Genomic DNA, 26,291 nt, shown 5'->3' with positions numbered 1-26,291 from the left:
ACCATTTTAAAACCATTTAAATGGTTTAGATTTATACCCATAACCACATTTTAATCAAAACTAGTTATAAAACTGGTTATAAATTTGGTTATGATTATATAACCGGTTTTTAAAAAAATTCAATTTTGAAAATTATTTTTTTCGAAAATATTTTTTTTCAAAAAAAAAATTAATATTTTGAGAATTAAAATATTTGGATTTGGATAATAACCGGATTATAACCGAATCCAAAATAATTTAACCAGTTAATAACCATTTAATTATATCCGAATTATATGAATGGATAACCAAGCCATTAATAACTAAACCGGTTAATAACCATTCAATTATATCCGGATATTTAAAAGTAGTTTAGGTTTGGTTATGGATTTGGACATCAAAACCGGATATTTTGCACACCCCTAATTCCTTAGAAATACATAACACAATATAAAAACTAAAATGCATGAGTACATTTGATTATATTAACTATATACACTTGCAACTTCTTGCCAATTTGGATAATTCATCAATTTGAAACATACGACAGTATGATGAATGAAAGCATAAACTCAAACTGCAATTATAAAAAAAAAATTATAAAATCACAGATAAAATCATCAACTTCTAATCAATATAAATATAAAAATCATTCAAAAGATCATACACTCAAGCTGTTGATTCAGAGTACAAAACCAAAACGTTGCAACACGACTTAAGAATTGCAACAAACAAATATCTAAGAACAAAACACAGATGTCGAACAATTGCAAATATTGTAAAATAAGTTTTCTTCAAAATACAAAGTCTACCAACCAAAAATTTCAAATAACAAAATTTATGCTTAAAATGTCATCAATTATTTGATTCCACCTTCATCTTCTTTAACGGTACGAACCTTTGCAGGTTGCTGCTTTGACTGGCCTGAAGAGATATGTTAATATGTTAATCATCATAAAACATAATTTATAAGAACAGAGAAAACATTGGTAAGCATATTGATCAAATATTCTACCTCTTCAAAAATGTAGTCATTTTAAATTTGACTCACAATGGTCAATGTAATATTCTCTTTAATTTTTATTATAATTTTTTTATGCTACAAGATTATTGAATAATCAATATATCTATTATAAATATACTTAATCAAGAAATTTATTTATTTTTATTATGAAAACGAGAGAGAGAATTTTTAATGTTAGAGAATAATAAATATTTGATCATTAAATATTTTAAACTTTTATCCTAATCCTAATTAATGATAAAGTCATACACATGGATAATTGAAATTTAGTCCTCCATCGTGTAATCACAATTTACATTTCACGCATTAAATATTTTGCATATTGGTTGAAGTTCTTTCGTCAAGGCGGGAAACAACTACCTTTTTTTTTTTCGTTTGTGTGAATGCACGGAGACCAACGCGCTTCCCTTCGATCTCATTTCCGTGCCGTGTAACGATAACCACCGAACATCGCCGTAACAGAAACCTTCGTCCGCCGTTGGTTTGTTTAATCTTCTTCTCGTTCCTTTTTGTTTTACTCTTAGCTATTTAAACTTTCAATCCATATTTTTCTTCACTCTTAGCGACATTGTTGACTCTGCGATTCACTCATGGATACATACCGAAGAAACTCAACTACTCCACCAAATGCATCACTCTCCAGTAATTATTTTTCTCAATTAACCGATTAAAACATCGTTTAATCAGAATTTTATTTCTAGTTTATGATCTGTGTTTGGATTCTGTTTCATAAAACTATAAATCACTGTTTATGCGAAATTGATATATGCTCGAAGAAGAGATTCGCAAGAATGTATCCCAATTTTTACTAACTTTGGATTTTCGTTCTTTAGGAAGTAGTATTTAACTGCGAAATGCTATCAACACTGCACCGAAAAATACGACACTTACATGTTAGTAACAGTTTGAAAAAATGAATGAATTAAATTTAACCACAAGTATCTCGCTGTCGATTTCGGACACTTTCAGACACTGACACAGTTTTTCAGAGGTGTCAGGTGCTATAAGACTCTTAGACATATTTTAATTATTAAGCTATTCTCATCAGATTGATCTAAGGATCAGTTAAAGCTATCATTCATTGCGGGAACTTTGCAACAATGCTTATGCTCTTTTCTTAATGCTTTTGTTTCTTAGATATGTTGTTTTAATTTTCTACTCAATTATAATAAGTAATGACAGCATTTTGTTTACCCTTGTTTGCCTGTGTAAATGTTTAATAACTAGAAAATGCATTCATATCTTAACCTGTTTAGAATGTGGTCATTATTATGAATTATTGTAGGTGGAAATGGAGTCTGTTTGATGAGAAGTTCATGGAAAGAAGATCAACGTTCATCCTTTATTGATTTTATCTCCACTTTCCTCTCTGCAAATTCCTTTCGCCTTAATTTTGTGCCAATTGTTCCGGTAAATGAAAGTCTTTGTTCGTATTCTGTTTTGTTCCTTTCAACTGAAATGATGACTGAAATTTTGAGGATTTTCTTTGTAGGATTTTATTTTCAACTGCGGGGGTTTGTCTGTGGCTTTCATTTTTGTGACAAACTGGGACTGCAACAATGTGGCTCCAATCTTCAACAGGTTAATATGTTACTGTTTTGGAGTCATTGCTAATGCCAAAGAGTTTAGGCTTGATTTGAATTTTCTGGTGCAGAATTCAGCAACTGAAGGCTCAGTTTTCCCGTTTTTATGTTGTTATCACACTTCCTGGAAAAGAGGAAATGGATTCATTTATTGAGTCATATTTCAAGTAAGTTTTGTTACTTCTGTTCTGATTGATTAATGTTAGCTGTTTATGACTTGAATGATGAAAGAACTTGGATCATGGTTATGAATATGTGAAGATTTGGGATGGTGATTGGCAAGCCTACATTTATACCAGTTAAGGACTTGGAGATGGGGTTTGAAAAGATGGTAAAAATTGCCCATTCTTCTGGAGGTAGAATAGAACCTGAAACATCTATCTAGCTTTAATGTGCTGTTCCAATTTATAGTTATTATTCTCCAACTAATTGCAGTATACAAGCAAGAGGGAATTGAAGAAAACTTTAAAGCTGAGGTCAGCTCGTTGATTTTTCATTAAATTTCATATTATGTAGCTGTTAGGATTCATATAAGTGAAACTAGCATATTGATGTATGAACTTTGTTATGATTTTGAAGAGGAAGAAGTTGGTGCAAGGAATGAACTTTTACCTCAAAGTTGTTACATCAATCCCAGGCATTGACAATCACGATGCAAATGCGGTACATCTCTCTCTATTTTTATTTTTAAATTTAGATGCCCCATCCATCATTGCTAAAACTTTGGTTTCTTGAATATAGATGTGCGAAATTGGTGGAAGTATTAATATAACAGTCATATGTGCATTGTTAGGGGATAATAATTGCATCGGTGTCGAAGTTTTGATGCTATGTTAGTCTTATGCTTGATAGGGGATAATATACTACATAATAATAATTTCGTCACATGCAAAACTGTAATAGCCATACATATAGGTTGAGTTATTTTGTTATTCTGATCCTTCAATTCAGCTCAGTCAAGCTATTGGTTCTGTTCAAGCAATTGCCAATGCATCAAAAGAGCAGATTCTGGAGAACACAGATCTTTCCACTGACAAGGCAGAGATGGTTTCAAGGTTTCTCAGGGATCCAAAGTTTTACTTAAGTCCCAAGATTAACTAACTAATCGCAAAATAACAAACGAGTCCAAGTTGTAGTTTTTGTTCATTGCCTAGATACGAAAAGCAGCACTTTGAACTGTTTATATTTGGGATTTATGCAAATTCCTTTCTTTTGTGAACTTATGTATAATCTAGTTTTCATTGTTTCAATCAAATTATTAAAAAGAGAGTAAAAGGTCGTACAATTAGCACCCACAACCAAATACAGAACACTGAAAAACAAATAAGCAACCTAACATAAATATAAAACACTAATTAAACCTACAACAAAGGAAATGTTGGCAACATGAGCAAAAATTATAGTTAAGATTTAAGTATAAGAATACACTTCTTTGCAACTGGCCGTTCTTAATTATTTCTTGCATCCTAGGGAGGCGGTCGAGATGGCGGCCGATGAAGTATATGTGGTTGGGGTGGGACATGAATCGGAACTGGCGGATGAACCGGCGGCTTCATACGTGGCTGCTGGTTACTCATCTGTCCATTGGGTTGTGCATGTATTTGATGTTTTGGGTTTCTTGCAAAACTGATAACTGCAAGAAATAAAACTAGTAGAGTTAAATAACACAGCTTTCTTTCCATCCTTCTTATTTCTGATCGATTACCGTTTTGACACAAATAATTATTGTATACTAACATTTATATTTGTCTTATTATTTTGAATAAGTTGATTTTACGCTAATAAATAAAGTCTACGTTTGTTTGGTATAATATATAAAGTCTACATTTGTTTGGTATATGTCAATTATTTTGAATAATTGACTTTCATAATGCTGTTTGGCAAATTTTTGACATGTCAGCGGAGGGGCAGATTAACGGAATGCATGTTCATTAAGTTAAACTTTTATTAAGTGTGGCATATGCTTAGCAAAGAAAAAGAAAAAAAATGAAATCAAGTTATTACACGTTTCTCCTCTTAAAAAAATTTGTGTACTTTTGGTGAATTGTTTTTCTAATAAAATATATATTAATAAAGAGGTAAAAACCATCTAAATGTAAAAAGAGAGAGTAGTATTAGTTAACAAGAAGTGTTAAATAGAAAAGAAAAAGAAATTAAGAGGTACAATAAGAAAACCAAATAATATAGAGAAGCAACAAAACAACTAAAAAAAACACTGAAGCAGTTAGAAACTTAATTCCCAAGGTTCAAGTACCAAATCCCAAATCACAAACCACTATCAAATTTAGGGAAACAGATTCAGTGATGGTGACTTTAGTATCATTTAGGTTTTTTTTTTAAATTTTAAAAAAGATGGATAGGATGAGAGAGAAGGGAAAACAGGAGAGAGATAGAGACAAAGTTTCGAAAATTTGCCGCCACAAAGTTATTTGACCCAAATTTTAAAATCAAGACAAACACTCTCAACTATTGGTTAAGACACACAATAGAGTTCTAAAGGCAAATCATAAAAAATACACGAGTTTACGTCTGCTCCACCTAAAAAGTATTTCAAGTAAAAAAAAACTACTCTTCTCTCCCACTTATTTCACACTTGTTAAAACATCGTTAAAGAAACCATCATTATAAACTCTCCAAATAAATTAGACAACATGTCAAATCATAACAAAATCACCCATGAACTTAGACCTACCATCTAAAGAGAGGAAATACTCTAACATTAATCTATGATCACTAGAAATAGTCATTGGCTAACCCAACCATTAAAAGATTCTATACCGATCTACCAAATATTCTATATATATTAGTCAGTATCAAATGACACCAATGTGTCAAACATGAAATAAGTCACATCCGTTAAGTCTTTACGACATATCCTTATATTAAAATCAATTGTTAAATTTAAAGTTATTATTATTATATAGATCATATTTATAAAATTTATCATGAATCATAAAATTATTTGACATGTCAATGAGATGCATAAAACTAACGTCTTATTAAACTTAATCAAAATCTTTAATTTTGATCCATCTTTTTAGTATCTCAAATAATTTTTTATTGATGTTAAATTTTATCAATATAATTTATATGCTAATAAGTTTAAATCAATCCATAAATCTTATTATACAAATGCAAAAAAAGTTATCGAATTAAACATATAATAAAGTTTGTTTTGATTTTCCTCTTGGGATAAAGCCAAAGCATTGTTGCAACCCATGCCGACAAATTCCATTACGACATGGGCTAAGCTAAAAATTATGTTCCTTTAACGTTATTTCCCGTCGAGAAAGATGACACAAATAAGAAGCTGAATTTCTAATTTTAGGCAAGAAGAGGGTGAGTTGCTCTTTAAGGCTTGGGAGCGATTCAAAGACTTGTTGAGGTTATTCCCATTTTACGAGCTTGAAAAAATAACTTATTGTCCACACCTTTTACAACGGTCTCCTTTATTCTACGAGGATGACCCATGATATTATGGCAAGAGGAGCCCTCATGAATAATTCTAAGGATGTAACTTGTGCCCTTATCGAGGACATGGCTAAGAACCACCACTCGTGGGAGAGCGATCGTGGCCTCACTACAAAGTCTCCTTAAAAGAGTGGACTTTAAGAAGTCGGCCCCTTTCAGCATATGAATGCTAAGGTGTAAGCGTTGGACCAAAAGATTGAAAATCTAAGCATTACCTCAATAGCTCCTACTGCTCCTGCAGTTCTTTCCTGTGAAACTTGCAGATTGAATGGACATTTCGCAACTTATTGTCAGATGATCCTTGATGGAGGAACTGGCCAGGATAGTGTTAACTAAGTTAATAATAAATGCGGTAATTCGTACTCTAACACCTACAATCTTGGGTGAAGAGATCACCCAAAATTTTCTTACAAGAATAACTCTCTCCAACCTGCCATAGGAGCTTCGGGTTTCCAAAAATGCATAGTTGCTTCCCCTAAAAATTCCAATATAGAAATGTTAATGGAAAATTTCCTGATGACTCAAATTCGTCAGAACAAAGATTTTAGAAACTAAAATCTCCAAACAAATGAGGTTCTTGGGCAATTAACAACCAATGTAGAGAATATTGCCACCCACAATAAGATGTTGAAGACTTAAATCTCTCAAGTTGCATAACAATAATCATCATCATATGTCCTACCCCAAACTTTTCTAGGACAACCTGAGCCTAATCCAAAGGGACGAGTGAATGATGTAATAACCAGAAGTGGTAAGCAAGTAGATGATTCTAGTGGGAAAAGTTAGTAGGTGGAAGAGAGTTAGCCAACACCACCAGAAAAGGATGTTATTAGAGAGGAAGATAAGGAGGAAACATATGTTGCTCTTCTTCCCTATAAACCCCTTATCCCATTTTTCGCAGAGGTTTGCAATGGAAAAAGTGGTGCGATGTTTGAAAAGTTTGTGGGGCTACTGAAAAAGCTCTACATAAATGTCCCATTTACTAAGGCTTTATCCCACATGCTTACTTATTCTAAGTTCATAAATAAATCCTCTCAAATAAGAGGACATTATAGGATATGAGACTTTAGCCCTAAGTACTGAAAGTAGCACGATAGTTCATAACAAGCTCGATAGTTCATAAATAAATCCTCTTTATCCATGTGTAAAAATCTCGATTTAGGTAAATTCAAATCTACCTACATCTCTCTATAGATGGAAGATAGATAAATCAAGTATCTCGTTGGGATATTGGAGGATGTGCCCATAAGGATTGGGCAGATGTATATCCTCATTGACTTTTTGATTATGGAAATAGAGGAAGATTCCCAAATCCCCATATTCTTAGGTAGACCTTTCTTAGCTATGATTGGAGTGATTATAGGTGTGAAAAAATTGAAAGTTAATCTTTGAGGTAGGTGATGATAAAATTGAGTTTATCCTTTCAAAACACATAAAAATATCTCTTTAGGAGATTCTTGTGAAGGTTATAAAAACACAAGAGGGTTGAATTATGTTAGCTTTTTCTTTCTTTTCTTTAACACTCCTATTAGATTCTGAACACAAGGTCTAGAATCTGATACAAATTCAGATGTTTGTAGTGGATAAAAACTAGATCAAAGATAGATAGTGAAAGAAAGAGAGACACAAACAATATATCCTGGTTCCTTCCACAAAACGAGAGTAGTCCAGTCCCTTGCACTTCCAAGGGATTTCACTATGATCCCAACTGGTTACAAACGCTCAAGCATTCAAGCAAGAGAATTCTAATGCTCAAACACACAAGTAAGATACTTCTAATGCTCAAGCACATAAGCAAAAGACTTCTAACAATCTATCATAATCAGATAAAAGATTATTTGGATATTACACTTGATATACAATCAGAGGTGTACATAAAATTTAGATGTTAAGAAATTCTAAGTAAAACTTGTGTTTTTGATTTGATAGAGTAATAACTTTTTTTGATTGTCAAAGATTCGTCGTTTTTCTTCAAGTCTTCAGCTCCTTATATTAGAGACAGAAAAGAGTCGTTAAAGAAAAGAGCTTACACAAGAGAGTCTTGGAGAAGCTTGATCATAGATGTTGGAATGTTTCTTGATATGGACAATATGGTTGAAAAGACATTTGAATATCCTTTGCTTCAAAAGGAATTATCTGTCGCATCCCTAGTGTCTGTGCAGATTTTTGCTTGGTTCTGTATGTGATCAGAAGAAGACAAAATAATCTGTGAGTCTGATAGTGACCTTTTAGAGTCTTCTTGATCATTATGTTGACCAACTTCATAGTCCAAGTCTTTAGAGTCTGGATCTTCAGAGGTCGACTTTCTTTAGACTCTGGTCTTCAGAAGTTCACCTTCTTTAGAGTCAGAGTTTTCATATTCTGACTCTCAGGTTCTGATCCATTAGATACTGGAACTTTTAGCTTCTCTTCAAATGTTCTTTTTCAGTACTAGTACTTAGTATATATCACAATTTTTAGTCTATGATCTTAAATAAATATTAGTATACCTAATTGTTCTTTACTTGCTTTGTTATCATCATAACTTTAGGGATATTGTACAAACCAATCTTGTTCCAACAATCTCCCCCTTTTGATGATGACAAACACAAGTATTTAAGAATAATGACTGTCAATTTAATTAACAAGTTAACTTCATGGTGTGAGGTTTGTAAGCCCCCCCGAGTCTAATAGTCCAATATGCGAGGTTTGTAAGCTCCCTCTAAGTTTTATCCACGTTAATTAAATTGATCTTTAAAGCACAATAAATCAATTCTTTAGAATTTAAGCAATATACTAGTTATTAACTATCAGATTCAGGCGCTTAAATACTTACTTATCTTACTCCCTCTTTTGTCATCAATAAAAAACATAAGTAAAGGAAATAAGAGAAGATATTGAAAAAATATATTATTAAAAGCAAGGAAAAATGATTGTCAGATTGCAAAATAATTCAGAAATAGGCATAAACAATAAAGGGTTCTAAGTTCTAAAGCCTAGTATTTCTTTAAAAGCTCCAAGATGGCCTTGATATCAGATATCATGTCATTCTTCCTTGCAACCGCTGACTTCAACTGAGCATCCATTTCTTCATGATTAGCAGCCACAAAATGAAGTTGAGCACCCATAGATTCTTGATGAGCAACAATAGAAATCAATTTAGCCTCCAATTTTTCTTACTTATGACTAGAAGAAGCTATTGACTCAGTAGAAAAAGTCTTCAGATTTTGTAGAACTGTATCCACATAGATTTTGAGAGTATCCCACTTAGTAGCATATGAAATGGAATCAGATGCTAGGAGTTTCTCAACAACCAAAACCCGAATCTTATCAAAGATACTAGTTCTAAACTCCTCCATTTTGGCTAGGATATGTGGTGGAGAGTTCAGATGCTTTAATTTCGGAGCTTACTGCAGCCATGACAGCAGTAGAGCATGCTATGGAGAGAAAGTGAGACAATCTTTGGATTGAATCCGATTCCATAATTGTCGTGGAAGCTTTCACCAACTGTAACCTTGTTCCTTGGAAGATAAGATATAAATGGTTGAATTGTGTAGCTATTACTCTGAACAAGAATTGTTTGGTTACTCATATTTTTAAGGAAGCCAATGGTTGTGCGAATACGTTAGCCACCATTGATTTCATGTCCAGAACTAACAATTGGTTCAATTTTGTGCATAGTGATATTAACAAAGACTTTATGTTAGACAAGTTTAATACCCTAAGACTTAGACTTTTTTTAAGAGGTTTTGGTTTGGTTCCCTCTAGAATAGCTTGTTCTTTGTTATTCAATACAAAGAAATAAAGAAGTGATAGAGATGAAAGTAGAATTAAAAAAAAAAAATCCGTGAATCATTATTTTTGAAATTATGTATTTTTAAAAATCAAACACAAACTAAAAATAGTGAGTTTGTATTACTAAAATTATATTTAAACTTTGAATTGTACCAAAAATAAAATAATTTAATTTATATATACTGGTCAATGTAATATTTTCTTTAATTTTTATTTATAAGGAAAAATTTATGTTATAAAATTATTGAATAGTCAATATATCTATTATAAATTATAAATATACTTAATTCAATAAATTTATTTATTTTTATTATAGAAATGGGGGAGAATAATTTTTACAATGTTAGGGAATAATAATTATTTAATGATTAAATATATTTAACTTTTGTCCTAATTATTAATTATAAAGTCATACACATGGAATATAATTGGGATTTACTCCACAATTAAGCTCAAATCAAAATTACATTTCACGCTTAAATATTTTGCCTATTGGTCGTTTGGATGTTCTTTCATTGAGGCGGGAAACTACTATGTTTTTTTGTTTGTGTGAACGAACGGAGACCAACGCGCTTCCCTCCGATCTCATTTCCGTGCTGTGTAACGATAACCACCGCACACCGCCGTAACAGAATCCTTCATCTGCCGCTGGTTTGTTCACTCGTCTTCTCATTCCTTTTGTTTTTCAATTTGCTATTTAAACTTTCCATAGAGAGTTATCAGATGAGTTTTTATTTTTTTTCTTCTTACTTTTCTTCACTCTTAGAGACATTGTTGACTCTGTGATTCACTCATGGATACATACAGAAGAGGCTCAACAACTCCGTCAAATGCATCTTTCTCCGGTAACTATTTTTCTCAATTCACCGATAAAAACACCGTTTAATCAGAATTTTATTTCTAGTTTATGATCTCTTTGGATTCTGTTTCTTAAAACTATAACTAACTGTTGTTGCAAAATTGATCTATGCTTGAAGAAGAGATTCGCCAGAATGTATCTCAATTTTTCCTAACTTTGGATTTTCGTTCTTTAGTATGTAGTATTTGCCTGCGGAATGTGTTGAGTTAAGGCTTTTAGTTATAGTATTCTGTGTTATTAAGAAAGCAATTCTCATCAGATTGATCTATCATTTACTGTGCAAATTTTGCAATAATGCTTATACTCTTCTCCTAATGCTTTAGTTTCTTCGATATGCTGGTGTTAATTTTAATTTTCTAATCAATTGTAGGCTCTGTAGTACCAACACCCCTGAAAAAAATGTGTCCGTGTCCGTGTCGGTGTCCGAAATTGACACAGACACTTCTGATTATGTTTAATTTATTCATTATTTCAAATTGTTAGTGGTGTCGACGTGTAGTGTCAGTGTCGTGTTTTCGGTGTCCATACTTCAATTATAAGGAGTAATGATCGCATTTGTTTAACCATATTGCTTGTGTTGTGTAAAAGTTTAATCTGTAATCACTAAAAAAAAAATGCATTCTTATCTTAACTTGTTAAAGGGACAAATGGAGTCTGTTTGATGAGAAGTTCATGGAAAGAGGATCAATATTCATCCTTCATTGACTTTATCTCCACTTTCCTCTCTGCAAATTCATTTCGCCTTAATTTTGTGCCAATTGCTCCGGTAATTGCATTGTTTCTTTCCTGTTGTAATTTGTTACTTTCAAATGAAATGATGACTGAAATATTTGAGGATTTTCTTTGTAGGACTTTATTTTCAATTGTGGAGGTTTGTCTGTGGCCTTCATTTTTGTGACAAACTGGGACTGTAACAATGTGGCTCCAATCTTCAACAAGTTAATTACTATGCTATTGTTTTGGAGTCATTGCTAATACTTTGTCTAATTTTTAAGTAGAATTTTTAGTTAGCGAAGAGTTTCAGCTTGATTTGAATTTTCTGGTGCAGAGTTCAGCAACTGAAGGCTCAGTTTTCACGTTTTTATGTTGTTATCACACTTCCTGGAAAAGAGGAAATGGATTCATTTATCGATTCATATTTCAAGTAAGTTTTGTTACTTCTGTTCTGATTGATTAATGTTAGCTATGTATGACTTGAATAATGAAAGAACATGGATCATGGTTATGAATGTGTGAAGATTTGGGATGGTGATTGGCAAGCCTACATTTGTACCAGTTAAGGACTTGGAAATGGGGTTTGAAAAGATGGTAAAAATAGCCCATTCTTCTGGAGGTAGAATCTGAACCATCTATCTACCTTTAATGTGTTGTTCCAATTTGTAGTTAACATTCTTCAACTAATTGCAGTATACAAGCAGGAGGGAATTGAAGAAAAATTTAAAGCTGAGGTTAGCCCATTGATTTTACATTAAAATTTCATATTATGTAGCTGCTAGGATTCACATAAGTGAAACTAGCCTATTGATGTATGAACTTTGTTATGGTTTTGAAGAGGAGGCAGTTGGTGCAAGGAATGAACTTTTACCTTAAAGTTGTTACATCAATCCCAGACATTGACAATCACGATGCAAATACGGTACATCTCTATACTACAAGGAAACTCTATTTATATTTTTACAAGCCTCCATCCATCATTGCTAAAACTTTGGTTTCTTGATTATAGATGTGCAAAATTGGTGAAAGTATAACAGTCATATGTAGTTTGTGCATAAACATTCCTTTTGCATATTAACTGATAATAAGTACATTGGTGTCAAAGTTTTGATGCTATGTTAGTCTTATGCTACTCTTCCTACCTGATTAAGTAATAGTTTTGTCACATGCAAAAGCGTAATAGCCAACCATATAGGTTGAGTTATATTGTTATTCTGATGGTTCAATTCAGCTCAGTCAAGCAATTGGTTCTGTCCAAGCAATTGCGAAGGCATCAAAAGAGCAAATTCTGGAAAACACAGATCTTTCCACTGACAAGGCAGATATGGTTTCAAGGTTTCTCAGGGATCCAAAGTTTTTCTTAAGTCCCAAGATTAACTAATCACAAAATAAAAAAGGAATCCAGATTGTAGTTTTTCTTTTGTTTATCTAGATGCGAAAAGCGGCGCTTTGAACTGTTTAATATGGGATTTATGCTAATTCCTTTCTTTTGTGAACTTCTGTATACTCTAGTTTTCATTGTTTCAATCAAAATTATTAAAAGGAGAATAAAAGGTCGTACTATTAGCACCCACAACCAAATACAGAATACTAAATACAGAACACTGAAAAACAAATAAGCAACCAAACATAAATATAAAACACCAATCAAAATACACTAAACAGACGTACGATGACATATTCCCCCTCTGCCACAGAGATCCAAGCAGTTGATATCAGTTTGTAAAGTGAGGGACACTCCGTTATTTCTTATTAGTATATTTTCAGACATATAGATAATAATGTTTTACTAATCAACAGGGTTTCCCATACATATTTTCTTTAACCTTCCTAACTCTATTCGAACTTCACTTTTATCCTATACACTGCCTTATCAATGCAACTAAAGTAAGCATGCCTCCAAACCTTCTTCAACAACAAAACTCCAATCACAACCCAAAAGCCACTACCAAATCCAAGTGCTATCACAAAGTAAAACCATATTTTCTCAACCTTGTCTTCTTTGACACCTTCATCTCCATTTTCATCTCTATTATTTTCATTAGTATCACATTTATTGGACAATGGTGCACCACAAAGATATTTGTTGCCAAAATAAATAGATGGATCATCATTAAGTGTTAAAAATTGGTTTGTTTGTGGAATTGGTCCTGAAAGATTGTTGTAGGACAAGTTTAAGTGACTTAGGAAAGTTAAGCTAGACATGGTGTTTGGAATTAGGCCTGAGAGTTGATCATGAGAAAGGTCCAAAGATTCAAGTGACCTCATGTCCCCTATGGTTATAGGAATTTCACCTGATAGGTGATTGTGTGACAAATTTAAGCCTTGTAAGCCCGTAAGAAGAAATACCCCCTTAGGAATAGGTCCACTCAAATTGTTGTTTGATAAATCCATATTGGCCACTAGTTTTAAATTTCTTGTATAATGATCTTCTCTTCCTCTAATGATCTGGCTGACATCTTGTTCATACCATTCAATATACCTCGACTCTTCAGGAGCTAAGGCAACAGATGGTTTACTTCCTTGAATCATGGCTGTAAGATTTCCAATACAGTGAGGGATTGAACCAATCAACATGTTGTTGGAAAGGTCCAAGATTTGCAAAGCTGAAAGTTTGCAAAGTTGTGATGGAATGTACCCTTGAAACTTGTTTTGTGTTAACCTCAGAATTTGGATCGAGGTGAAAATGTCTCCAATCCATGAAGGTATATTCCCCGACATTTGATTCTCTCCAATATCTAAGATTAACAGTTGCTTTAAATTCTTCAAGAATGATGGAAACTCCCCATGAAAACTGTTATTATTCAAATGTAACCATACCAAAGTGGAAAGGTGGCCAAACGAGCTAGGAATAAATCCAGATAGTTTGTTTGATGATAGGTTTATCTCATTTAATCTTTTAGTTGAACTCCAACAATCAGGAATGTTGCCAGCTAAATTGTTGCCTGAAAGGTCAAGATTGTACAAAGAGTTTATTTTGCACAACGAATTTGGAATGGAACCGTTTATGCGGTTCTCTCCAAGAAGCAAATAAGTAACATTTGGCAATCTATGAGCAATATTTTTGGGAAGTGACCCTGTGATATGATTATTGGTGAGGTTCACATAGCCTAGTAACTTGGGAAAATTTATTTCAGAAAACACTCCTTCGAAATTGTTGAGCGACATGTCTAAATTGTGAAGGTTCGTAAGTTGACCAAGACTATATGGAAACTTCCCTGTCAAATTATTTTTACTAAGATAAAGGGTGTGCAGTTTTGAAAGTTGTCCAATATTTTGTGGGATTGTTCCATTCAGCAAGTTTTCAGACAAATCAAGGTTTTCTAGGGTCCTTATTTTTTCAATACTTTTCGGAATAACACCGTAAAAATGATTTGAAGAAATAATCAAAGATTTTAGATTGACAAATTGGCCAATACAATTAGGAAGAGACCCTGTAAAATTATTATTGTTGAGAAGCAGATACTCTAGATTTACAAGTGCTGTTAAACTACAAGGAAGACCCCCAAACAAGTCATTATTAGATATGTCCAAGATGCTCAGATTCCCAAGTTTCCCAAGAGAGTTTGGAATAGACCCATTTAAGTGATTGTTAGAAAGGATTAAATATTGCAAGTTTGACAAGTTTCCCCAAATATTTGGTATAGGACCATGAAAAAAACTAGAATATAGTGTTAGGATTACCAGATTTTGAAGTCTCCCCAACCATGTTGGCAGCTGATCGTTGAAATTGTTTTGGGATAGGTCAAGTTTCTGTAAGTCAAATCCATTGCATCTTGAAGATTCTAGATTACCGACGAGTGCATCTCCTTGAAGTCTATTTGCAGACAAATCTAGTGACTGAAGATGACACATATTTCCCAGAATTGATGTTAGAGAACCCTCAATATGGTTCCATGACATATTGAGATACAAAAGGCCCTCTAACCCTCCTAACCACAATGGAATAGATTCAATATTGTTTTGGGGAATATCAAGCAATGTCAAATTAGTCAGGTTTCTAAGAGCGGTTGGAAATGAACCATTAAGAGCATTGTTTCCAAGATAGAGAGTTCCAAGCTTTGCACAATTGCCTAACCAAAATGGAACTGAAGTAAGATTATTGCTGGAAAGGTCAATATAGATGACTAAAGTTGTGTTTCTAAATGCAATCAGATCTGGACTATCAAGTCCGTTATCTGCGAGACTGAGAGACTCAATGGTAGAAAGATTTGTGTAACTAACAAGTTGATCATCACTGTGCATATGGGCTAAGCTGCAGTTGGTAAAGTCTAATTCTAACAAAGTAGGAATCATGTTAAGTACCGTGAATAAGTTTTGTGTTCTCTCGAGAAAAACATCACTCATGTAAAGATACCGAAGCAACGAAAGTCTTGAAAGCCAATAGATGTCGTTCGAGTATAGCCAAGAATTGTAACTAAGATCAAGAATGGTCAATTTTGAGAGGCTTCCAAGGTTGTTTGGGATCATGCCATTAAAATGGGAATCGGAGAGAGAAAGGTGTTGTAACTGGTTCATAAAACTGAGAAAAGATGGTATTGGAGATGAACTGAAATTGTTTCCGCTAAGGTCCAAATAGGTAAGATATTTGAAATTTAAAAGAGAAGGATGGAGACGTTGAGATTCAAGTTTAGAAGTTGAGAAGGAACAGTTTGATGGATAAGGTTGTCCTCTTGGAGGGTAGCATGGATTCCTAAGGTCAATCTTGACAACATGTTCTGTAATGTTGTTACAGCTTATACCTTTCCATCTGCAACAATCATTTCCTTCCCAAGAAGAAAGTCTGAAGGAAGGATCATTGAAACTTTCTTTGAATTCAACGAGAGCTTGCCTCTCTTGTTGCAGGCAACCAAATGATGAATGGATGCTGAAACATAGTAATATGAAATATGCACTCAAAAGGGAAACAACAGCTGAAGAAAAACTTTGGTAGTTTCTATCCATATTTGAGTGACGTAGAGATGAAACTGCGGGTAAGTACAACAATGACTCAACAAACACACAACTTAAATAGGCATCTCATATTTTTTTTCTTCGTGTTACATTTTTTATTATGATACTTTTCTTTTTAATAAGGATCTTAGTGTTCTATTTCCCTTTTTTTTTTATCATACATGTTTTTGCAAAAAAAATATTTTATTAATAATTTTCTTGATTGTCAGGTTTATTTATTTTCGCTTAAAAATTTGTGATAGTCAATGTTTTATAAAGAGATTTTATGTCATTTTTTTAGGTGTATGGAATTGATTTAATAAAACGAAATTGATTTCTGAATATTCAAATTGACTTTTGAAAATTCAGATCAAAGATTTATTGATATATCACATAGTTAAGAATTAATAAAAAATAAGGCTTGATTCATAGTTAAAATAAACTTTGTCAAGAATACAACTAAGCTCGGAACCATCCCACACCTGATTTTTATATGGAATTGTTTATATGGTAATTTGACTCATCTCCTCTCCTATGAGTACCTGTTAAAATTACTCATAATAGATAGGATATAAACTCGTAAAATAACTACGGGCACGGACACATTCAATTATTCATAAAAATAAGTGGGTATGGTGTAGGTATCCATCCAACTCCATACCCGCACTATATATATTTATATATTTTTATTTTTATTATTATATGTACATGTATATTTAATAATTTTATGAAATAAATCACCATTAAACTTGTATGCATTTTAATATAAGTGTTTGTTTATTTTTAACTCAAAAATAAATTTGTATACATTTTAATATAATTGTTGTTAAAAACTTTAAATGAAATGATAAATTGTAATTGATTGAAATTTTTATTTATTTGAAATGCGGATAAACGAGTACGGATATGGGTACATAGCTACCCATAGGGTACGGGTACAACTAGAAATGTTGCTGCCCATGCGGGTATGATCTCGGGTACAAAGATTTTTTTAAACTGTGGATACGCAGACTATCCATTGCCATCCCTAACGCCACACCATTCACTTCTCTCAAATCCTATGAAAACTTCAAAATACTTTTTCACACCGTCTGTATGGCTCACTAGCCTGCATGTGGCAACTCTTCAGTGTAATTAGAAACATCCCAACTAGAAATACTTGAGAAATATTGGAATATTCAGGCTTGAAAATGGTTTAGAGGAAATATCAATAAGGGTGTAGAACAACATGTAGTATCAAATTAATAAATGATATGTAAATAAATTACTTAAAATAAACAGTTGCATCCAATTATCTTACTCGTCTTCTATTTACTACCTTCAACTAATTTGGAGTACAGATAAACCAAACAAGTTATTCCCTAGTTGTACTTGTGAATCCCCTTTAAGTCCATGAAGTATTTAAGATAGACAACATTGACATAACTAAAACTTTTCTCCACAAGAATGCTCGTGCCAATCAAAGTATGTCTATGCATATTGCATATAATAGGCAACCAATACATGATCACCTGCAACATTTACATCTGCATTCAAGTGGCCAATATATTTTTCTGTTTGGAATGAATATCTGACATGACACCCTCTAGTGTCTTCTATCTCTTTTTGGGTCACTTTCGCATCAACTCCTAATTTTTTCACCATTAGATTGAGTGCTCGGATATATGAATTGTAGAGTGATATAACAATCACTACTACAAAAAACCCTTCTCACAACGGCTGGAAAAGAGATATCATCACGGTTGACCAACCGTTGCGAGGTGAGGTATGGTTGTAAGAATGTTATTTTCTACCATGGATGTGTGACCGTTGTGATAAACTAGGGAGCGCGCTACCTATCACAACGGTTATAGTAAACAGCAATTGTGCAATATATAAAGATCATGAGTTTTATTTCCAGTGATTGTATGGTATATAATATTTGGCGCGCTACCTATCACCACAGTCATCTTAAACAACCGCGGTGAAATACTTTTTATTTTATTTTTCCATATATACCCCATATTTTTTATACCTGTAATTTAAACATATATTACAAACCTAAATATTTTTTACAAAACAACGATGCTGGTAGAGACAATGTTTAACATGTGTTTTATTACATAATAACCACACTATCCCTTTGCTTATCTCCTTGTATACAAATTTAAACATTTCATGAATATATAACCACACATGCGTGCGTGTGTGTATATATATATATATTGAATGAACACAAGCATATATAATTAGTATTTGGTAAAACCTGGAAACTAACTATGTATAATAGAGAAACCATGATTTCAAAATTACTCACGTATGGAGAAATGGTGCTAAGTAACAGTCTTTTCTCTCAACTAATTGTGATGGTGTATATGTTTCAATTTTTTTTGTAGAATTACTTGTAAATCAAATACTACCTGGATCCATTAATCCACAAATATCCGATTTATTTAATTTAATACAAACACGGTGAATATACCTTACTAGTTAAAAAAATTCTATACAAAACCATGAATGTATCATAATGAGAAATCCAATTATATACTTACGTGTACCAAACCTGTGGTATCTCTATGTTAAGCTGTAACATCCCAATTTTTACTAATATTTTAATTAATTATATTAGTAATTATATTATTTGGTGTTTTTAATAATTACTTATTTATTTAATTATTATGTGATATAATAGTTATTTAAGTATTTAATTATGTGAGTGTTTGTGTTGTTTGACTTAATTGAGTTATTAGAGATATATAACTAAATGGGCATAAGTGATAGAAACATAATGGATGGATTGGTGGATTAAGCCCAATTGACATAAGAGAGATAGTAAGAGTAGAAAGTTAGGATTTTAGAGTTGGAGTCTCATAACTCATTTTGGGGGAGAAAGAAGAGAGAAGAGAAAGAATGGAAGAGCACTTGAGAGAAGAAGAAAAATTATGGAGGAAGCCTCAATTTTCGCAGCAAGTTTTAGCATATAGTCACCTTGGCAAAACAAACGTATCTCTCAATCCAGCCGTTGGATCGTTGCGGTACTTGGACACGACGTTCCTGAACCATAGAAGCAAGTTCTGGCCAGAGCGATTTTTGATTTTCAGGGTTTTAAGTTTGTCTGATAAGCTGATTCCCGAACTGGTTTTTAGGTGTGTCTCCAAATGATGTTAGAAAGAATTTCTTTTGGAGAAAAGCTTAGAGCTATGGTAAAAGAGTCCATATTTACCAAGGTAAGGGTGAGGTTCTTTCATGATAAAGGGGTGTATGATAGTAGGTTATGGTGGGTAGATTCTATACTTGATATTCATGTACTTCTATGTTGTAATTTTGGGTATTTGGTGGTTTGTTGGAATGTGATGATATAAATGTGATAAGTTGTGTGCAATTGTTGATCTTTATGTATTAGATTATTGTGTTTGTTGTGGGTAAACCATTGATAGTGAAATAATGAGTTTTGTTGTAGAATTAGAAATGGAATAGAAATAGAAGTGAATTGAATTAATATAATATGATTATTAATTGGTTGATTTAATTAATAGTTGAATTAATTTCAATAAGTCTTTTTGATTGGAAAATACTTAGACTTGGATAAATTATTCGGTTTATCGGTTAACTACGGTATTTTGAGTAATTGAGCGTAATAGTGTTTTGGTTGAATATTTATGTTGAGAATAATATATTGCTATGCCAATGATGTCATTTTTATAATTAACATGATATCTAAATTAGTTAAATGTTAATTGTAAGTTGAATTGGTTTACTTGATATATTGGCATATTGTGATTATTTTGCGAGTTGAACCAAAGTTATGGTTTTGGTTTGGATGCCTTTGTGTTGGATAATGTTGTGGTTGCTAATATGATTATTATTATTATGCATTGTTATGTGGATAGCCTTATGGTGTGAATCCTAGCAAAATTTAATATTGCATATATATTGCTATGAACTTGATAAGTTTTGTTGTGAACCTTTAACTAAAGTTGAACAGTGTGATGTTGATATGTGATTGTTGTTGTGCTGTTGTTAAGTCGTGTTGTGAGCCTATGGCTAAAGTTGAACGGTGTGATGTTGATATGTGACTGTTGTTGTGTTGTTGTTGTTGTGTCGTTGTTCCGTTGTCGAGTTGTAGTCGTTGTATGTTGCCGCATAGCATAGCATAACATAAAGTTGAAGCGTGTGATGTTGATATGTGACCGTGCTGATAAGTTGAGGGCTTTGCCTTATGCCTCATAATTACCGGCAATGTTCTAAGTTAGGAGTTTTACTCTAATGGTACCACATGCATATGCATAGTTTGAGTCGCATATGGAGTCGCATTTGAAATTGTTGTGTTTATGAAGTGAATGATATGATGTGTGAATGCATAGTTTGCGAAGTTGAATTCATTTGATATGAGTTGTTGATGTGTGTAGATATGATATATGTAAATGAAACATATATGATGAGAATGCGAATATATATGTATTAGTGATATATGTATATATGTGGAATATATGAACCATGTTTTGCCATTGTTGATAGTTGTATTAATTTCCGTTGTGATTATGAAGTGTATGTTATTATGTGCTTGAATGACATACTTGTAAACTTGAATACATTGTTATAGTTGATAGTTAACATTATTGTTGTGATGCAAATTGCTTATATTGAGAAGTGGTGAATTGTGTATGATCTTACCTTTGCTATATGTATTATCATACTTTCCTTTATAATGTTTGATATCTTACCCCTTCTGCTGATGTTTCCCCTATCATGGGAAATGGGTAGGTACTCAAGTATAGCTGTGGAAGTTTGTAGCTTCATCGTGTTAGGTTGGTGTGTCGCTCTGATACGTAGCCATCGGGGGGTTGTCTATATTGTTGTTTCTATGTTGTTCATGTTTTAGTTGTTGAGTTCCAAATTGGATAATGAGAAGTACTATGATGTTTGAAGTTGTTTCCGATTAAATAAGATGATTTGTTTATAAAGTCGAATGTTATGATTCCACCGCATATTAAATTGAAGTTGGTTTGTCTAAGAGCTGTTATAAGTTGTTTTGTGCTTCTCTGAGATTTAAGTGCTATGTATCTGTTTATGAGTTGTTTATATGAAGTAAATGTGATATCCCAAATGCTTGTTGATAGTTTTTAAAATACTCTGATTTCTCGCATGATATTTTCGGGTAGAATTTGGGGTGTTACACGAGCCACTGATTTCCAATGATAAAATCCCTTATATCGCTAAGCTCAAAATAGAAACACTCTAACTTTTGATCATGTTGTAGCTCAATAGGAATTAGATCTTTCTTTTAAATAATGTGACATGAGATTTTGGTTGTTGATTCTTGAGAAGGAGTTAATAACTCATTATGGATATCATTATCGGTAAGGGAGGCTAAACAACTTCCTTTTATGCATGCACCATGTATAACAGTTCTTGCAGGAAATTGATCATCACCATTTTCATGTGTACATTGTTCGACTATTCTAGTGATTCTCTACATCATAAAAATAACAGGAGCACAAAACAAAATCAACACAATACATATCATACATTTCAGATATCAAAATATCTCCATACCACATATTAATCTTTATTTTCTTCCATTTCTTTCCTACAATTTTCCCGCTCCTTCGCTAACGCATCTTCAAATTCTTTCTTTTGACTTTCCAACTTCTTCTCAAACTCTTCAATTGTTTTTCTTGCATATGTCCGATACTTTTTCTCAATGTACCAAATGTCACTCTCAGGCCGATGTCATCTCTAACACCATGGACACACCCCATCCTCATTTTTTTCCGATTTCTTCTACTATTATATCATGTCGTGGTTTTGGAACAAAAGAACCTTCACGGGCCGACACAACCAACGAATCCTACACAATATGATAAGATATATATTGTTAATTACAAAAGAAATTTAAATAACCCATAACATACGCACAAAAAATCCTACTTACAATATTCTCAGCAACTCCTTTTGATGCATCTAAAGTGTACTCTTCATTTGGTCTTTGTCGAGCCTCTTCTACTTCTCATGTCATGGTGGTGGAGATGAGTTGCGATCATGACTCATGAAGTCATCATCTCCGAATTGTTCTATTTTTTCATTAATCATTATTTTCTCAAGTTTCTTGTATCTCCCACGATACAATCTATGTGGGTACTTGTGTTTTTCCTTGTTTAGCTTTCCTGCTTCATTTTTAATGTGTTATAAACATAGGAATAATATTAACTTGTATGGTTGTAACTATAAAGCATAAGCATAAAATTATTAGAAAATAAAATTAGTATTAACCAGGAACTCATAAGAACTATGAGACTTCACAAACTTTCTCCAAACCTTCCTGTCAAGATAATTATATCTCACCCACAAATGCTCAAGATCAGGCTTAGGCTCCCTAATGTAGTCATGTGTAAGTCATAACTTAAAACCCCTCCAACACATACCCCTCCAAAAATGTGATGAATAAGTAAAAAATATAAATAAAAGTCTTGTCTTCCTCCTCGATGGTTGTTATGCCAAGAACGATGAATTTGGTGTTATCTTCCTCCTCGACGGTACGTAAGCCAAAAATGATGAAGATGATGTTAGTTGAAAAGGGTTTTATTTCATTAATGAACGATGAAGATGAAGTATGTTGAACGATGAATATGAATATGAAGTTGTTTGAAAAGACTTTGGTTTCATTAATGAACGATGAAGACGACATTGATTGAGAATGGTTTCTCAGCGCTGAATGTTAAGGATGAAAATGGTTTTGCTAATGGAAATGAAAAAATGGCTACTTAAGAGACATGCTAGCTTATTTATTTTCAAGTGAATATTTCATTCCACCACGGTCATCTAAACCAAGTGTGGTGATATATGGTTTACTTAATGACATTTTATAAAAAGTGCCAATTTTTAAGCATTTAAAAATTCAAAAAAAAAGTGAAAAATATATCACAGCGATTGGGATAAACAATCGTAGTGATATCACTTGTAATTTTGTTTAAAAATAAAACAAAAAATTACGCAACTAAAATATTGAAGAAATCACGAGCTTGCTTGCGCTGGGATTCGAACCCATGAAAGGTTAAAGGTATCACGACGATTGGTCCAAACAAATGTGGTAATATGTTAACAATGGCTGTTGTTGTATATAATTTTTTAATTGTGAATCTTCATTTTATCCGAAGATAGACACGATGCATCATCAAGGGTGATACTCATGTCACAAATGGGAAGATGAAATGATGATGTCTCTGCATCTCTCAATAAATGCGGACAAAATAACATGGTAAATATATTTATATATTGTCATACATAAGTCCTTCAATTTAAGATATCTCTAATACTTTCTATATCCAAGGTTCATTTATTTGAGTAAGCTTTGTTATCTTCCTAGAATATTTTATACACTTTAGTGTGTCAGGGTATTGCAAAGATAGGTACATCAATATGAGATAATACAATTTGTGGAAAACCTTAGCACACACCCGACAACCCAAATGCATACAGATTAAAACAAAGGAAGTAACCTTATGTATCTTAACTAGTTTCAATTTGATGTAACCTAATGGAATTTAACAAGAATGATTTAAGGAATCACATTGCGTGCATCAAAAGCAGAAAAGGAAAGAATAAGAAACTAACAAAATGTGATAGATGAAGTTGATTTTCTTGAATGAAAAGTTGTAGAAGTTGATGAAGGTGGTTGTTTGAATGAACAAAAGTATATGTTGAGAGAAAAGGTGGAAAAAATGTTGGAATCAGGTTAATGAGAGCTTTGTTCTTCTTATTGAGTGAAGTTACTTATTTGGTTTCAAAGGCAGGGGATTTGAGAGGAAAATAATATATGTGCCACTTAAATGGTAGCATCTAGATTTTAATATCCATAGGTGCATCTAGATTTTGTATTCCAGATATAGTTTTTATTTACATTTGGTGTAGTTATGTGATTGGGTTTGTAGTGTTATGTGAATACAAGATTACACTCAAAGATGTTTTTGATTCATGGCAAACTCAAATAAGCATTCAAACAACAAGACGGAAGCAGAAAACTTAAAGAAAAGCAAGCATTGATCACTCATAGGTCAACCCATTATGTTTACATGATTAAAGGTTGACTCAACACAAGCAAAACAAGAAGAATGCAGAAAAGCAGCAGCTAGGTCGACCTACCATCAACCCAGGTCGACCTAAAATGGAGAAAAATTCATATACTCCTGCTAGGTCGACCCACACATCATTTAGGTCGACCTAAATTGATGAATTTTACATACCAGCCTGTTAGGTCGACCTACACATCAACTAGGTCGACCTAATCTGTGAAAATGTCCCCAGAATGCATCAGAAGAGGATTCTGGTCGACCTACTCCTTCAACAGGTCGACCTAACTGGGAGCAAAATTCTGCAAGCTCTGTTAGGTCGACCTAAGCACTACAAGTGGTCGACCTAATTGATCAAGAAAGTTCAAAAATCAGTTTTTCTTGGTTCTAACTGTTATGCAATCATATATATATTGTGCAAGGGTAATTATTCAAAACACACCAACGACTGAAAGATACACAAACGCTTCTCATCTTCGTTCTTCATCATCTCCAACACAATTACACATAATCATTCTTGCGTTGCGGGTTAGTGATGAGTTCGATAACGTCCATGGAACGGAATTGAAGATTCCTAGTGGGTGAAGGTTTGTGGGGTTTGTTGGTGAATAAAATCTGCGGGTTTTGTCCTCCACGACGGGTGGTTCTTGGGGGTTTTTATCAAGAGGCGTTCATTGAGGATTCGGCTGAGTGTAACGATTGAGGAACTGGGAGTTCAAGGAATCAAGACACTGCAGAAGGGAATCGAAGTGAAGCTCTTGGATAACCTTGATCTTGCTCAAGATTAAGGGGGAAGAAGATTCAAAGGATCGACATAATTGGTTTATCGTTTATCGCTTTGTTATCTTCTTTGTATATACTACTTTCAACATTAATGAAAGATTACCCAATTTCAATTTGGAATTGGGGGCAGACGTAGTCGTAGCGAGGACGATCGGCGAACTGCCTAAACAAATATCGTGTTCTTATCGCTTTTATCTTTTTCTTTTTATTTTGCTCATAATTGGTATAATTGCTAAATTGATCAATGATTCAAGTGTTAAAATTGTGAATTAAAAGTTCTGCATAAACATCACAATTCACCACATCTTGAATTAGCATCAATTTAAATATTGTCACCAAGTGTTTGTCTATTTGCTTAATCCACCTTACTGCATTGTAAATCAAAGTTTGTCAATCTAGAAGTTAATTGATATTCAGTTGTGGCACGTATTGATTCGATAGCATATCTCCTTATCCGGAATTTCGAATATCTTGTGGTTTTGTAACACATATAACCCTTTGCAATAGCGGTCCGGAATAGACGCAAGTCGATTCAGAACCGCTTTCGCTATAGTCTGTAAAAATCCCGGAAAAACTGTGTTGGATCTATTCACCCCCCCCTCTAGATCCTTAGGCCAGCGTCTAACAGTGGTGCGCTCGAATTTTAAACTTTGAACGGTGCGAAAGGGGGTATTTTTGAATTTTCACCAAGGTGGGTGAGTAATGATAAAGGTGCCATGAAAAATTCCCTTTTAACATATGATGGCTTGATGGACTATATTATGTCCACCAAATAATCTTGTCAAGTCATAAAATTGAATCTAATTTACTCAAATTCTAAAATATGTTTCCTGATGCTATCGACGTTGAATCTCGTGGTTGTTCTTCTGCATTTTATCTTCTCCGAACATTAATTCTCTTATCCTTAATCATCTCCATTATAAACTTTGCAGTTTTTTTGAAGTTCAAATGAGTGAAATCCTTATCTTTCACGAGGTATGATCGGTCACCGTTTCTACTATATTTTCTATCACTTATTCAACAACAATCCAGGTAATTTGTAGTACATTGCTTTGAATTTGTGATCATTTGAGTCAATTTTATTTACTGTAAGTTATTTACTCGTTTTTCCGTTTTGAGCTTTA

General features: G+C 33.1%; 3 protein-coding genes and 1 non-coding gene across 7 annotated transcripts; 2 read left to right on the top strand and 2 right to left on the bottom strand.

The window, feature by feature from the left end:
* The first annotated feature begins 1,593 nt into the window (after positions 1 to 1,593).
* On the top strand, positions 1,594 to 4,216 carry LOC131630700 (protein PARTING DANCERS-like). The gene is made up of 9 exons (XM_058901452.1): positions 1,594 to 1,645; positions 2,289 to 2,413; positions 2,496 to 2,584; positions 2,658 to 2,753; positions 2,848 to 2,942; positions 2,998 to 3,062; positions 3,166 to 3,249; positions 3,538 to 3,641; positions 4,057 to 4,216. The coding sequence occupies exons 1-9, from the start codon at positions 1,594 to 1,596 to the stop codon at positions 4,214 to 4,216; spliced, it is 870 nt and encodes a 289-aa protein (XP_058757435.1).
* Positions 4,217 to 5,885: 1,669 nt separating this feature from the next.
* Positions 5,886 to 5,987, bottom strand: LOC131630705 (small nucleolar RNA R71). Its single transcript, XR_009292432.1, has one exon. It is a non-coding gene; the product is annotated as a small nucleolar RNA R71 (small nucleolar RNA).
* Positions 5,988 to 10,288: 4,301 nt separating this feature from the next.
* On the top strand, positions 10,289 to 21,422 carry LOC131630693 (protein PARTING DANCERS-like). Of its 4 annotated transcripts, none has more exons than XM_058901444.1 (9): positions 10,289 to 10,482; positions 10,598 to 10,676; positions 11,332 to 11,456; positions 11,540 to 11,628; positions 11,739 to 11,834; positions 11,929 to 12,023; positions 12,098 to 12,138; positions 12,243 to 12,326; positions 21,080 to 21,422. In XM_058901444.1, exons 2-9 carry the CDS (start codon positions 10,625 to 10,627, stop codon positions 21,107 to 21,109), a joined length of 612 nt encoding a protein of 203 aa, XP_058757427.1. In that variant the 5' UTR covers positions 10,289 to 10,482; positions 10,598 to 10,624; the 3' UTR covers positions 21,110 to 21,422. The 4 variants fall into 4 exon arrangements, with proteins under 4 accessions (XP_058757427.1, XP_058757423.1, XP_058757426.1 ...); XM_058901440.1 differs by lacking the exon at positions 21,080 to 21,422 and adding an exon at positions 12,636 to 12,785 and having other exon boundaries at positions 10,600 to 10,676; XM_058901443.1 differs by lacking the exon at positions 21,080 to 21,422 and adding an exon at positions 12,414 to 12,778.
* LOC131630692 (receptor-like protein 46) lies at positions 13,241 to 16,380 on the bottom strand. The gene has a single exon (XM_058901439.1). The coding sequence runs from the start codon at positions 16,346 to 16,348 to the stop codon at positions 13,241 to 13,243; it is 3,108 nt and encodes a 1,035-aa protein (XP_058757422.1). The 5' UTR covers positions 16,349 to 16,380.
* Positions 21,423 to 26,291: the final 4,869 nt, after the last annotated feature.

The sequence above is a fragment of the Vicia villosa genome, unplaced genomic scaffold, assembly GCF_029867415.1.
Source record: "Vicia villosa cultivar HV-30 ecotype Madison, WI unplaced genomic scaffold, Vvil1.0 ctg.000716F_1_1, whole genome shotgun sequence".
Taxonomy (NCBI): domain Eukaryota; kingdom Viridiplantae; phylum Streptophyta; class Magnoliopsida; order Fabales; family Fabaceae; genus Vicia; species Vicia villosa.
This window is presented reverse-complemented; position numbering and strand designations above follow the sequence as displayed.